The sequence below is a fragment of the Salvelinus namaycush genome, chromosome 3, assembly GCF_016432855.1.
Source record: "Salvelinus namaycush isolate Seneca chromosome 3, SaNama_1.0, whole genome shotgun sequence".
Taxonomy (NCBI): domain Eukaryota; kingdom Metazoa; phylum Chordata; class Actinopteri; order Salmoniformes; family Salmonidae; genus Salvelinus; species Salvelinus namaycush.
The window spans coordinates 18,331,432-18,348,094 of NC_052309.1; the positions used below are offsets into that span (position 1 = coordinate 18,331,432).

Below are 16,663 nucleotides of genomic sequence, written 5' to 3' on the forward strand. Positions count from 1 at the left end.
GTTGTGGATCAATCTGTCAGATTCAATACAGCAAGGTTGTGGATCAATCTGTCAGATTCAATACAGCAAGGTTGTGGATCAACCCATCAGATTCAATACAGCAAGGTTGTGGATCAATCTGTCAGATTCAATACAGCAAGGTTGTGGATCAATCTGTCAGATTCAATACAGCAAGGTTGTGGATCAATCTGCGTCAGATTCAATACAGCAAGGTTGTGGATCAATCTGTCAGATTCAATACAGCAAGGTTGTGGATCAATCTGTCAGATTCAATACAGCAAGGTTGTGGATCAACCCGTCAGATTCAATACAGCAAGGTTGTGGATCAATCTGCGTCAGATTCAATACAGCAAGGTTGTGGATCAATCTGTCAGATTCAATACAGCAAGGTTGTGGATCAATCTGTCAGATTCAATACAGCAAGGTTGTGGATCAATCTGTCAGATTCAATACAGCAAGGTTGTGGATCAATCTGTCAGATTCAATACAGCAAGGTTGTGGATCAACCCGTCAGATTCAATACAGCAAGGTTGTGGATCAATCTGTCAGATTCAATACAGCAAGGTTGTGGATCAATCTGTCAGATTCAATACAGCAAGGTTGTGGATCAACCCGTCAGATTCAATACAGTAAGGTTATTATAGTAAATTAAAACTGAAACTCAACTGAAATATAAATAATTAACAAATCTGTCATTTTTTTAAATAAAAAAACACTATTATTATCTTTGACTCGAAAACAAAATAAAAACCCTCTTGAATTATGTTCAGTTTTAGTTTGCGAGGCAAAAATCGAATGGGGTTGTCAAGCTTTTTTTCTAATGGGGTTTTCAAGCTTCTGAATCTGGCGGGGCACATTGAGATTGACTTTATAATTTACAGATAGACTCATCGAGATAACGAGCAGCCACGCAGAGATTGGGCACATTTGAGTGGCAAGGCTAAAGAAACCAACTGTAGACAAAAGTCAAGGAGTGGAGTCGGGGGAGGTGACTCTGCAACAGCCGGACACTAATGTGGTTTTCTAACAGCAAGGCTCAGATCAACATGGCAGTGTTGCCACTGTTTATAAAATGTTTTTCTATATGATGTCCCACCCCCATATTACACACTGAAAACATAATATTATTATGCATGTACACCTTGCAGAATCAGTTAGAGAGAGCCTCAAATCATATTTATTTGTATATATCCACTGTACACATAAATTAAGGAAAATTGGTCCCTGTTTCAGTCATGTGTTTGGTCACGTTCGTGTGGGTCAAACAAAAACAGCCTAATGATTAGTTGACAATAGAGCCTCCCACCGTGCAGGCGATGGCTGCAGGATGAAGTCTGTGAGGAGCAACTGCAGAAACTTGCAATCGACTGCAGTCAAAACTTCACCTTTGACCACATCATTTTTGTAAAGTTCATGCAGTCGACATGTCTGACAATTTTCCCCCCCAGAATGCAACACACTTTAAAAAGGCACCGACTTGACAAAAGTGATCTGCTCCAATGAGCACGATGCAAGACCGAGTATCTGCGCATATGCACCGGTGGGCTTCACGCTGCTATAACCTGGTAGCTACTGGACCAAAACAGTGAAGAAGTTTAGCTTCGCGCTTCAACGCTCCTGGTTGCTGACCCACTACTAGTGTTTACTTCATGTATCTACGTCATCTCACTGAGTCTACCTTTAAACCTAACCTATGACCTGACCCATCACCTTATACATTACTGCCCCACAGTGGCAAGAAGTGACATCCCCCACAAACAGTGTATTGGATAGGCTTCTTTCTGTCACTAACATAAAAACTAAACAATATAAAAACTAAATACATTTTTCTAAAACTTTAAATAGAGACGAAAAAAGTGGATCTGAAAACAAACTAAAACTAAACTGAATTTCAAATAAAACCTTAAAAACAAATAGAAATAAAAACACAAAACTATAATAACCTAAAATACAGTCACCTCCATTATTATGAAATTAGCTCTGCGCTGTCCCAGAACACTACAACATGCCATTTCAGTGATGCAGAGCTACTGGGTGTCCAGGCACTAGTTTTACCCCCAGCACCAACACACCAGATACAGATATAGTCTACAGTCTGCACCAAAATGACTTATTTCAACCAAGGCCAAAGTCTCTTAGGGCTTCACAATGATCAATGTGCTGGTTCCGTAATTGAGATATATACGCTGATCAAAAATATAAACGCAACATGTAAAGTGTTGGTCCCATGTTTCATGGCTGATATAAAAGATCCCAGAAATGTTCCATACACACAAAAAGCTTATTTCTCTCACATTTTGTGCACAAATTTGTTTACATCCCTGTTAGTGAGTATTTCACCATTGCCAAGATAATCCATCCGACTGACAGGTGTGGCATATCAAGAAGCTGATTAAACAGCACGATCATTACATAGGTGAACCTTGTTCTGGGGACAATAAAAATACACTAAAATGTGCAGTTTTGTCACACAACAATGCCACAGATGTCTCAAGTTGAGGGAGCGTGCATTTGGCATGCTGACTGCAGGAATGTCCACCAGAGCTGTTGCCAGAGGATTGAATGTTAATTTATTTACCATAAGCCACCTCCAACGTCGTTTTAAAGAATTTGGCAGTACGTCCAACCGGCCTCCCAACCGCGTGTATGCCGTTGTGTGGGTGAGCTGTTTGCTGATGTCAACGTTGTGAACAGAGTGCACCATGGTGGCGGTGGGGTTATGGTATGGGCAGGCATAAGCTATGGACAATGAACCCAATTGCATTTTATCAATGGCAATTTGAATGCGCAGAGATACCGTGACGAGATCCTGAGGCCCATTGTCGTTCCATTCATCCGCCGCCATCACCTCATGTTAAGGAATGATAATGCACGGCCCCATGTCGCAAGGATCTGTACACAATTCCTGGAAGCTGAAAAAGTCCCAGTTCTTCCATTGCCTGCATACTCACCAGACATGTAACCCATTGAAAATATTTGGGATGCTCTGGATCGACGTGTATGACAGCGTGTTCCAGTTCCCTCTAATATCCAACAACTTCGCAAAGCCATTGAAGAGGAGTTGGACAACATTCCACAATCAACAGCCTGATCAACTCAATGCGAAGGAGATGTGTTGTACTGCATAAGGTAAATGGTGGTCACACCAGATACGGACTGGTTTTCTGATCAACGCCCCTACATTTTGTTTCAAGGTATTTGTGACCAACAGATGCATATCTGTATTCCCAGTCATGTGAAATCCATAGATTAGGGCCTAATTCATTTATTTCTATTGACCGATTTCCTTTAATGAACTGTAACTCAGTAAAATCTTAAATTGTTGAGTTTATATTTTTGTTCAGTATATATACACACACCTCGTGTTGTGACAAGGTAGGTATACAGGTATACAGAAGATGGTATTTTACCAAATAGGGCTAAGTCCATATTATAGCAAGAACAGTTCAAATAAGCAAATAGAAACGACAGTCCATCATTACTTTAAGACATGAAGGTCAGCCAATCCGGGAAAATGTCAAGAACTTTGAAAGTTTCTTCAAGTGCAGTTGCAAAAACCATCAAGCGCTATGATGAAACTAGCTCTCATGAGGACCGCCGCTGGAAAGGAAGACCCAGAGTTACCTCTGCTGCAGCGGATAAGTTCATTAGAGTTACCAGCCTCAGATATTGCAGCCCAAATAAATGCTTCACAGAGTTCAAGTAACAAGTAAAAGAAACCAGTACTATCAAATCAAATGCATTTACAAAGCCCTTCTTACATCAGCTGATGTCAAAAAGTGCTGTACAGAAACCCAGCCTAAAACCCCAAACAGCAAGCAATGCAGGTGTAGAAGCACGGACATCAATAATAAGAAGAGACTTGCTTGGGCCAAGAAACACGAGCAATGAACATTAGACCGGTGGAAATCTGTCCTTGGTCTGATGAGTCCAAATTTGAGATTTTTGGTTCCAACCGCCATGCCTTTGTGAGACGCATAGTAGGTGAACCGATGAACTCAGCATGTGTGGTTCCCACCGTGAAGCATGGAGGAGGTGGTGTGATGGTTTGGGGTGCTTTACTTTTCCATATGTGTTATTTCATAGTTTTGATGTCTTCTCTATTATTCTACAATGTAGAAAATAGTACAAATAAGGAAAAACCCTGGAATGTGTAGTTATGTCCAAACTTTTGACTGGTACTGTGTGTGTGTGTGTGTGTGTGTGTGTGTGTGTGTGTGTGTGTGTGTGTGTGTGTGTGTGTGTGTGTGTGTGTGTGTGTGTGTGTGTGTGTGTGTGTGTGTGTGTGTGTATATACACTACCGTTCAAACGTTTAGGGTCACTTAGAAATGTCCTTGTTTGTGAAAGAAAAGCACATTTTTGTCCATTAAAATAACTTAATATTTATCAGAAATACAGTGTAGACATTGTTAATGTTGTGTAGACTTTGTTAATGTTGTAAATGACTATTGTAGCTGGAAACGGCAGATTTTTTAAATGGATTATCTACATAGGAATACAGAGGCCCATTATCAGCAACCATCACTCCTGTGTTCCAATGGCACGTTGTGTTAGCTAATCCAACTTTATCATTTTAAAAAGGCTAACTGATCATTAGAAAACCCTTTTGCAATTATGTTAGCACAGCTGAAAACTGCTGTTCTGATTAACCTCTTTTGGGTGGAGGGGCAGTATTTTCACGTCCGGATGAAAAGCGTGCCCAGAGTAAACTGCCTGCTACTCAGGCCCCGATCCTAGGATATGCATATTATTAGTAGATTTGGATAGAAAACACTCTGAAGTTTCTAAAACTGTTTGAATGATGTCTGTGAGTATAACATAAGTCATATGGCAGGCAAAAACCTGAGAACAAATACATTTCTTCTGAAACTCATCGTCTATTATTGTTCTGAGAAATGATGACTATTCCATGTGAGAAATTGCCAAGAAACTGAAGATCTCGACCAACGCTGTGTACTACTCCCTTCACAGAATAGCGCAAACTGGCTCTAACTAGAATAGAAAGAGGAGTGAGAGGCCCTGGTGCACAACTGAGCAAGAGGACAAGTACATGAAAGTGTCTAGTTTGAGAAACAGACGCCTCACAAGTCCTCAACTGGCAGCTTCATTAAATAGTACCCGCAAAACACCATTCTCAACGTCAACAGTGAAGAGGCGACCCCGGGATGCTGGCATTCTAGGCAGAGTTCCTCTGTCCAGTGTCTGTTCTTTTTGCCCATCTTAATCTTTTATTTTTATTGGCCAATCTGAGATATGGCTTTTTCTTAGCAACTCTGCCTCGAAGGCCAGCATCCCGGAGTCGCCTCTTCACTGTTGACGTTGAGACTGATGTTTTGCGGGTACTATTTAATGAAGCACACAAACACAGTGTCTGATCTAGAAGAACAGGAACACTAGAACCCGTCTGACAGAACCAATCACACCCAATCATCATTGATGACATCACTAATTTCTTCCTCAGCCATCCTCCAAATCACAGCTCATGAATAAGAGATGGAGCAGAATAAAAGAAACTGTAGAAATACAATGAATTAAATATGCAGGAAAGAGAGAGTGAGAAAGTGTGTGCCTACGTGTACCTGAGAAGTCTAGGAAGGCGTTGCTCCCCTCCTCGTCTCCTCGTCCCGTGTCCAGTAGGGTGCTGAACAGAGTGCCAATAGGGTCCAGGGGGTGGCCCACCCAGCCCTCCATGTTAGTGACTGACGTCATGCCTTTATGGAGCAGCTCTGGAGAGGACACCGACCACATACTGTTATTACTCTATTTACACAGTTAATACACATTTTACTCTATAGTTACACAGTTAATACACATATTACTCTATAGTTACACAGTTAATACACATATTACTCCAGTTACACAGTTAATACACATATTACTCTAGTTACACAGTTAATACACAGTTATATACTCTACTTACGCAGTTAATACTCTAGTTACACAGTTAATACATGTATTACTCCAGTTACAGTTAATACACAGTTAATACCCTAGCTACGCAGTTAATACCCTGGCTATGCAGTTAATACTCTGGTTGCGCAGTTAATACTCTGGTTGCGCAGTTAATACTCTGGCTGCGCAGTTAATACTCTGGTTGCGCAGTTAATACTCTGGTTGCGCAGTTAATACTCTGGTTGCGCAGTTAATACTCTGGTTGCGCAGTTAATACTCCAGCTATGCGGTTAATACTCCAGTTACACAGTTAATACACACAATACTCTAGTTACACAGGCAATACACTCATTACCCTAGTTACACGGTTAATACCCTAGTTACATGGTCAATACCCGTATTACTCGTTACACGGCCAATACCCGTGTTACACGGCCAATACCCGTGTTACACGGCCAATACCCTAGTTACACGGCCAATACCCTAGTTACACGGCCAATACCCTAGTTACACGGCCAATACCCTAGTTACACGGCCAATACCCTAGTTACACGGCCAATACCCTAGTTACAGTTAATACACGTATTACACAGTTAATACTCTGGTTACACAGTTAATACTCTGGTTACACAGTTAATACTCTGGTTACACAGTTAATACTCTGGTTACACAGTTAATACTCTGGTTACACAGTTAATACTCTGGTTACATAGTTAATACTCTGGTTGCGCAGTTAATACTCTGGTTGCGCAGTTAATACTCTGGTTGCGCAGTTAATACTCTGGTTACGCAGTTAATACTCTGGTTACGCAGTTAATACTCTGGTTACATAGTTAATACTCTGGTTACACAGTTAATACTCTGGTTACGCAGTTAATACTCCAGCTATGCGGTTAATACTCCAGTTACACAGTTAATACACTCATTACCCTAGTTACACGGCCAATACCCTAGTTACGCGGCCAATACCCTAGTTACGCGGCCAATACCCTAGTTACGCGGCCAATACCCTAGTTACGCGGCCAATACCCTAGTTACGCGGCCAATACCCTAGTTACGCGGCCAATACCCTAGTTACGCGGCCAATACCCTAGTTACGCGGCCAATACCCTAGTTACGCGGCCAATACCCTAGTTACGCGGCCAATACCCTAGTTACACGGCCAATACCCTAGTTACACGGCCAATACCCTAGTTACAGTTAATACACGTATTACTCTAGTTGCACGGCTAATACTCTAGCTACACGGTTAACACTCTAGCTACACGGTTAACACTAGCTACACGGTTAATACTCTAGTTACACAGCTAATACACATATTACTCTAGTTATAGTTAATACACGTATTACTCTAGTTACAGTTAATACTCTAGTTACACAATCAATACACACATTACTCTAGTTACGCAGTCAATACACACAATACTCTAGTTACACAGTTTATACTCTAGTTACGCAATAAATACACGCATTACTCTAGTTACACAGTTTATACTCTAGTTACACATATTGCCCTAGTTACGCAGTCAATACACGCATTGCCCTAGTTACGCAGTCAATACACGCATTGCCCTAGTTACGCAGTCAATACACGCATTGCTCTAGTTACGCAGTCAATACACGCATTACTCTAGTTACACATTTTATACTCTAGTTACACAGTTTATACTCTAGTTACACAGTTTATACTCTAGTTACACAGTTTATACTCTAGTTACGCAATAAATACACGCATTACTCTAGTTACACAGTTTATACTCTAGTTACACATATTGCCCTAGTTACACAGATACACATATTGCCCTAGTTACGCAGTCAATACACGCATTGCCCTAGTTACGCGGTCAATACACGCATTGCTCTAGTTACACATTTTATATACTCTAGTTACACAGTTTATACGCTAGTTACGCAATAAATACACGCATTACTCTAGTTACACATATTGCCCTAGTTACGCAGTCAATACACACATTGCCCTAGTTACGCAGTCAATACACGCATTGCCCTAGTTACACAGTCAATACACGCATTGCCCTAGTTACGCAGTCAATACACGCATTGCCCTAGTTACGCAGTCAATACACGCATTGCTCTAGTTACACATTTTATATACTCTAGTTACACAGTTTATACGCTAGTTACGCAATAAATACACGCATTACTCTAGTTACACATATTTCCCTAGTTACGCAGTCAATACACACATTGCCCTAGTTACGCAGTCAATACACGCATTGCCCCAGTTACGCAGTCAATACACGGTCATTGCCCCAGTTACGCAGTCAATACACGGTCATTGCCCCAGTTACGCAGTCAATACACGGCCATTGCCCCAGTTACGCAGTCAATACACGGCCATTACCCCAGTTACGCAGTCAATACACGGCCATTACCCCAGTTACGCAGTCAATACACGGCCATTACCCCAGTTACGCAGTCAATACACGGCCATTACCCCAGTTACGCAGTCAATACACGGCCATTACCCTAGTTACGCAGTCAATACACGGCCATTACCCTAGTTACGCAGTCAATACACGGCCATTACCCTAGTTACGCAGTCAATACACGGCCATTACCCTAGTTACGCAGTCAATACACGGCCATTACCCTAGTTACGCAGTCAATACACGGCCATTACCCTAGTTACGCAGTCAATACACGGCCATTACCCTAGTTACGCAGTCAATACACGGCCATTACCCTAGTTACGCAGTCAATACACGGCCATTACCCTAGTTACGCAGTCAATACACGGCCATTACCCTAGTTACGCAGTCAATACACGGCCATTACCCTAGTTACGCAGTCAATACACGGCCATTACCCTAGTTACGCAGTCAATACACGGTCATTACCCTAGTTACGCAGTCAATACACGGTCATTACCCTAGTTACGCAGTCAATACACGGTCATTACCCTAGTTACGCAGTCAATACACGGTCATTACCCTAGTTACGCAGTCAATACACGGTCATTACCCTAGTTACGCAGTCAATACACGGTCATTACCCTAGTTACGCAGACAATACACGGTCATTACCCTAGTTACGCAGACAATACACGGTCATTACCCTAGTTACGCAGTCAATACACGGTCATTACCCCAGTTACGCAGTCAATACACGGCCATTACCCCAGTTACGCAGTCAATACACGGCCATTACCCCAGTTACGCAGTCAATACACGGCCATTACCCTAGTTACGCAGTCAATACACGGCCATTACCCTAGTTACGCAGTCAATACACGGCCATTACCCTAGTTACGCAGTCAATACACGGCCATTACCCTAGTTACGCAGTCAATACACGGCCATTACCCTAGTTACGCAGTCAATACACGGCCATTACCCTAGTTACGCAGTCAATACACGGCCATTACCCTAGTTACGCAGTCAATACACGGCCATTACCCTAGTTACGCAGTCAATACACGGCCATTACCCTAGTTACGCAGTCAATACACGGCCATTACCCTAGTTACGCAGTCAATACACGGCCATTACCCTAGTTACGCAGTCAATACACGGTCATTACCCTAGTTACGCAGTCAATACACGGTCATTACCCTAGTTACGCAGTCAATACACGGTCATTACCCTAGTTACGCAGTCAATACACGGTCATTACCCTAGTTACGCAGTCAATACACGGTCATTACCCTAGTTACGCAGTCAATACACGGTCATTACCCTAGTTACGCAGTCAATACACGGTCATTACCCTAGTTACGCAGTCAATACACGGTCATTACCCTAGTTACGCAGTCAATACACGGTCATTACCCTAGTTACGCAGACAATACACGGTCATTACCCTAGTTACGCAGTCAATACACGGCCATTACCCCAGTTACGCAGTCAATACACGGCCATTACCCCAGTTACGCAGTCAATACACGGCCATTACCCTAGTTACGCAGTCAATACACGGCCATTACCCTAGTTACGCAGTCAATACACGGCCATTACCCTAGTTACGCAGTCAATACACGGCCATTACCCTAGTTACGCAGTCAATACACGGCCATTACCCTAGTTACGCAGTCAATACACGGCCATTACCCTAGTTACGCAGTCAATACACGGCCATTACCCTAGTTACGCAGTCAATACACGGCCATTACCCTAGTTACGCAGTCAATACACGGCCATTACCCTAGTTACGCAGTCAATACACGGTCATTACCCTAGTTACGCAGTCAATACACGGTCATTACCCTAGTTACGCAGTCAATACACGGTCATTACCCTAGTTACGCAGTCAATACACGGTCATTACCCTAGTTACGCAGTCAATACACGGTCATTACCCTAGTTACGCAGTCAATACACGGTCATTACCCTAGTTACGCAGTCAATACACGGTCATTACCCTAGTTACGCAGACAATACACGGTCATTACCCTAGTTACGCAGACAATACACGGTCATTACCCTAGTTACGCAGACAATACACGGTCATTACCCTAGTTACGCAGTCAATACACAGTCATTACCCTAGTTACGCAGTCAATACACGGTCATTACCCTAGTTACGCAGTCAATACACGGTCATTACCCTAGTTACGCAGTCAATACACGGTCATTACCCTAGTTACGCAGACAATACACGGTCATTACCCTAGTTACGCAGTCAATACACAGTCATTACCCTAGTTACGCAGTCAATACACGGTCATTACCCTAGTTACGCAGTCAATACACGGTCATTACCCTAGTTACGCAGTCAATACACGGTCATTACCCTAGTTACGCAGTCAATACACTGTCATTACCCTAGTTACACAGTTAACACACTATCATTACTCTAGTTACACAGTTAATACACTGTCATTACTCTGTTTACACTGTTATTACTCTAGTTACAGTTAATACACTACTAACTCTATTACCACAGTTAATACAATCAAATGTATTTATAAAGCCCTTTTTATATGTCGGCCGATGTCAAAGTGCTGTACAGAAACCCAGCCCAAAACCCTAAACAGCAATCAATGCAGGTGTAGAAGCACAGTGGCTCGGAAAAACTCCCTAAAAAGGCAAGAACCTAGGAAGAAGCCTAGAGAGGAACCAGGCTATGAGGGGTGGCCAGTCCTCTTCTGGCTGTGCTGGGTGGAGATTATAACAGAACATGGCCAAGATGTTCATAGATGACCTGCAGGGTCAAATAATAATAATCACAGTAGTTGTAGAGGGTACAACAGGTCAGTACATCAGGATTAAAATGTCAGTTGGTTTTTTATAGCCAATCATTCAGAGTTAGAGACAGCAGGTGCGGTACACTTATTACATGGTTTATACACAGCTAATACACTGTTAGTACATTGATATTACAGTTTATATACTGTCCCTACAGTTAGTACACTGGTATTATATTGTTAACATACAGGTACAGACAAAGACAGGAGTGAGAGTGAGGCCGTCCTTTAGTGAAACAGTATAAATGAAACGATGAAGAACTAACTGACCTTTTTTGTGGTTGCGGAGGAGCTGTAGTTGTTTCTGTTGCTGCCGCTTGAGTGTGTTAACAATAGCAATGGCCAATCGCAAGGCTTCTCTGGGATAACCATGTGACCGCAGCGCGTCAACCCTCGCACACGCTGTTGGGACGTGCTCTGCAAGAGGGATGGGAGGGGGGATTTCAACAGACTACCAAAACCAAAGCTACTTCAACTAAATAAAACAAAAAATCCCCAAAATTGTCTTCTAAATCCCTCCCCTCCTTTCGTCATTGTCAACACAAATACACACTCACCGTGCCAGAGGGGCCAGCCGCGGGCGTCAAACAGTGCCCCTCCACTTCCGTGGTTGTCGTGGGGACAGTGTGTGTGTGTGTGCGTGTGTGTGCAGAGGTCATGTGTGATGACGCGCTGCAGATGTGTGTCCTGCCAGTGCAGGTCGCAGGCCTCAATGGCCCTCGTAAACACTGTCCTATGAGGACGAGACAACAAGTCTGGGAGAGAGAGAGGGGTGAGAGAGGGCGATTAGGGAGAGGGGTGAGGGTGGGTAGAAAAGGGGAGCGAAAGAGGACAATGTGAGAATTTTCATTCGAAAACGTTGCTTTGATCAGCCACCTAAAGCTAAAGCTTCCTGGGTGAAAAGCTCATTCACTGCACTGGTCCTACTCAGAAGCCTCATATACATTTTTAAAGGGATTGTATTTTCTCTAATTTAGCTCAGACAGGGACAGGGGCAGCCGTAGCTATAAGACCCCGCTTGGGTTATTGGGTTTATTCCATCAGACAGAGAAACTAATAAGAACAGAACGTAGGGCAGAGACATGGAGAGGGAGAGAGTCGATTAAAAGAGGCATGAGACCGAGCGAGGGATCGACAGAGAGAACATGATGAAAAGAAGGAGGCTTTTCTCACACACGCTCAGTGTGGTTGTCCCACCTGGGTGACAGGGACGCCCTGAGGCAGTGTGTTGGTCAGGTGTGTGTGAGATGTGTGCATGTTTTGTCTGTCTACGTGTGCGTTTTCTCACCTGGGTTGCCGTGCGGTAGTGCGTGTGTGAGGTTGGGTAGTTCGTTGCCATGGTTTCCGTCCTCCCATGGACACACATCGACGCTGTTCCACCGTCTAAGCTGTCTCAGCCACACACACTTCTGCTCCGACTTACAGTGGGGGTTCAGCACAATACACATCCACAGGGTACCTACACACACAAAGGATGTTTCTGTCATTATTATTCATCCTTGAACCATGTCATTTGATTCTGTGAAAAAGGGAAAAATAGATGCCATTAAAAGGTTTTGGACCTTGTGTTTATCTTTTCAATAAACACATGCCTACATGCCTGCCACACACACACTTTGATTACCTGAAGCATGAACTGAAAGGGAGATGGGTAATGGATGAAGGGAGTGAGGGAAGGATAGAGGCAGAGGAAAGAAGAGAGATTTAGAAAGTAAACCGAAGGCATCAAAAATAAGTATGCAGGAAAAAAACTGGGAAAAACTGACAATTATGAAAAATGAACAGAAAAATATGACAAAATGAGACACGAGGAGAGAGAGGTGAAGCTAAAGAACAGGAGGAGAGGGGGATGAGATAGGAAGGAGGGAAGGAAGGGGGGAGGAGTCACTTTATCCTCTGTCTTTGCACGGCATCAAGGACAACAGAAATAAGAGAGAGGAGAGGGGAGAAAACAGAGAGTGGATGAGATGGGAAGGAAAAGTAGGGAGTGAAGAAAATTAAGAGAAAGAATGAAAAGGAGGCAAGATTGCAGAAAGGGAGAGAAGGAAAGAAGACAAAGGGAAGAGGAGAATGTGCATCCATCAAGCAGGAGGAATCTCCAAAACATTAAAAACATGATGATGCATTCAAATGATCCAGAAATAAGAGATGAACTACCCTTAGAACAGAAAGAGAGAAAGAAACCAAAACAGACAAAGGGGGGATAAATAATACACTTCCAACAATCAACTACCATGACAACAGGGTTGTGGTTATGGGATGATGCTAGGGCATGTTACTATTGGATGTTGTTGCGAGGCTAGGGCTGAGTTCTACTGGATCTGGTTACTAGACTAGGGTCTATCTAGACTCTCCCCCGATTAGACACTAACAAGGAATAATTCCTAAAGCCGTCCTGCTTATTGTGAATATGGACAGTGTACAGTTCAGTGTTCACACACAGCTACTTCAGCTGTGGTTCATTATGACAAGAGGAAAGGAGGAGAGAGGGACTACAGAAACACATCCAACACTGTACATCCAGTGGTCTCCTGAACTGGCTGGCACCCACACACACGTCCGCAGTGAGAAATCATGGCTTCTATTTCTCCAACCTAAGCCAGATGAGAACCAGCATCTCAGACTCCGAATGATCCAACACGCACATGCATTAAAACAATATTGGGCTCAGCAAGATGGATTTATCTCCTGACACACACTCACACAGAAATCCACACACACACGCACAGACACACAAGCACACAAACACACGCCATCACACTTCACCCCCTCGCTCCCATCCCCCTTTATTTCCTTGGATGGGTCTAATTTGAGCATTCAGCCCACATTTCATCTGTTCTGTCAAAAGAGGGAAAGAGAGAAAGAAAAATAGAGGGAGACAGAAAGAGAGAGAGCGAACGAGAGAGAGCGAAATACCCAGCTCACAATATCAGAACACATTTTAGGTTGTGAAAAGCATATTTCACAAAACACCTAGCTCACACCCTACAAATACATAACAGACTGACAATACAATACACTCCTGATACATGCAAAACACTACCCATCATGCAATCAGTCGTCATATCACAATGTGCAGAGAGATAGTGCCTTCGGGCGATTTTTTTCTCACCATCTACACACAATAACCCAAAATGACAAAGTGGGAAAATGTTTTTTTTGCACCCAATGAGCACTGACAGAACTAAAAAGTTCCTTGGCTGAGATGGGAGAACAACCGTCTCTGCAGCACACCAATCTGGCCTTTATGGGAGAGCGGCCAGACGGAGTTCATAAAAAAGGCACATGACAGCACACCTGTAGTTTATAAAAAAGGCACATGACAGCACACCTGTAGTTTATAAAAAAGGCAAATGAAAGACTCAGGCAAAAGATTCTGTGGTCTGATGAGATGAAAATGTAACTCTTTGGCCTGAATGCAAAGTGCTATGTCTGGAGAAAACCAGGCACAGCTCATCACACCATCATGCTATGGGGATGCTTTTCAGCGGCAGGGACTGGGAGACTGGTAAGGATAGAGGGAAAGATGAATGGAGCCAAATACAGGCAAATCCTTGATGAGAACCTGCAAACAACCTTAGACTGGTGCAAAGATTTACGTTCCAACAGGACAATGACCCCAAACATACAGCCAAAGCAACACTGGAATGGCTTCAGAACTAGAATGTGAAAGTCATTGAGTGGCCCAGCCAAAGCCCAGACTTGAATCCCATTGAAAAATCTGTGGAAAGACTATGCGTGCTGTTCACCACCACTCCCCATCCAACTTCACCCCCCAGAGTTGATGTCCACGCCTCCGTGGAAATCTAAATAGTATAATAACAACATCCCCATTAAAATCCATCTGTTTAAACTAGAGATGTCATTTCTTTTACATGTGCTGCGTCTCAATCCCCCAAGTCTGCCAATGGCGTCACGGGACGCATCTGAAGTCGGTACCGCCGATCTGTGTCTGTAGTGTTTGTAAGTCGCTCTGGATTTGTAAGTCGCTCTGGATAAGAGCGTCTGCTAAATGACTTAAATGTAAATGTAGTGTCCGAACAGTTTGGGCGACACACTAATATTGTTTTGCTCTAGGACACCCACAAGTCTCACAAGACTCGTCTGAAGGTGGCCCAGTACCAATTTGAAAAATATACAGTACCAGTCAAAGGTTTGGACTAACATACAGTGGGGCAAAAAAGTATTTAGTCAGCCACCAATTGTGCAAGTTCTCCCACTTAAAAAGATGAGAGAGGCCTGTAATTTTCATCATAGGTACACTTCAACTATGACAGACAAAATGAGAAAAAAAATGGCTTCGTAAGAAGCATTTCAAGGTCCTGGAGTGGCCTAGCCAGTCTCAACCCCATAGAAAATCTTTGGAGGGAGTTGAAAGTCCGTGTTGCCCAGCAACAGCCCCAAAACATCACTGCTCTAGAGGAGATCTGCATGGAGGAATGGGCCAAAATACCAGCAACAGTGTGTGAAAACCTTGTGAAGACTTACAGAAAACGTTTGACCTCTGTCATTGCCAACAACGTGTATATAACAAAGTATTGAGATAAACTTTTGTTATTGACCAAATACTTAATTTCCACCATAATTTGCAAATAAATTCATTAAAAATCCTACAATGTGATTTTCTGGATTTTTTTTCTCATTTTGTCTGTCATAGTTGAAGTGTACCTATGATGAAAATTACAGGCCTCTCTCATCTTTTTAAGTGGGAGAACTTGCACAATTGGTGGCTGACTAAATACTTTTTTTCCCCACTGTACTCAATCAGGTTTTTGTTGTTGATATCTTTACAATTTTCTACATTGTAGAATAATAGTGAAGACATCAAAACTATGAAATAACACATATGGAATCATGTAGTAACCAAAAAAGTGTTAAATCAAAATATATTTGAGATTTGAGATTCTTCAAGTAGCCACCCGTTGTCTTGATGACAGCTTTAAACACTCTTGGCATTCTCTCAACCAGCTTTATGAGATAGTCACCTGGAATACATTTCAATTAACAGGTGTATCTTGTTAAAAGTACATTTTTGGAAGTTCTTTCCAACTTAATGAGCTTGAGCCAATCAGTTGTGTTGTGAAAAGGTAGGGGTGGTATACAGAAGATAGCCCTATTTGGTAAAAGACCAAGTCCATATTATGGCAAGAACAGCTCAAACTAAGCAAAGAGAAACGACAGTCCATCACTACTTAAAGACATGAAGGTCAGTCAATCTGGAAAATGTCAAGAACTTTGAAAGTTTCTTCAAGTGCAGTCGCAAAAACCACCAAGCACTACGATGAAACAGGCTCTCCTGAGGACCGCCACAGGAAAGGAAGACCCAGAGTTGCAGAGAATAAGTTCATTAGAGTTAACTGCACCTCAGATTGCAGCCCAAATAAATACTTCACGGAGTTCAAGTAACAGACACATCTCAACATCAACTGTTCAGAGGAGACCGCGTGAATCAGGTCTTCGTGGTCGAATTGCTGCAAAAGAAACCACTAATAAAGAACACCAATAAGAAGAAGAGACTTGCTAGGGCCAAGAAACACAAGCAATGGACATTTGACCGGTGGAAA

At 42.8% G+C, this 16,663-nt stretch overlaps 1 protein-coding gene across 1 annotated transcript in view; it reads right to left on the reverse strand.

The window, feature by feature from the left end:
• LOC120045045 (zinc finger SWIM domain-containing protein 6-like) overlaps positions 1–16,663 on the reverse strand; it is a 70,485-nt gene that overhangs the window by 17,247 nt on the left and 36,575 nt on the right. The window contains exons 5-8 of the mRNA XM_038989872.1: positions 12,388–12,558; positions 11,657–11,854; positions 11,370–11,516; positions 5,581–5,727 (exon numbers count right to left, since the gene is read on the reverse strand). Coding sequence (XP_038845800.1) covers positions 5,581–5,727; positions 11,370–11,516; positions 11,657–11,854; positions 12,388–12,558 — 663 coding nt within the window. The remainder of the gene's footprint in view (positions 1–5,580; positions 5,728–11,369; positions 11,517–11,656; positions 11,855–12,387; positions 12,559–16,663) is intronic.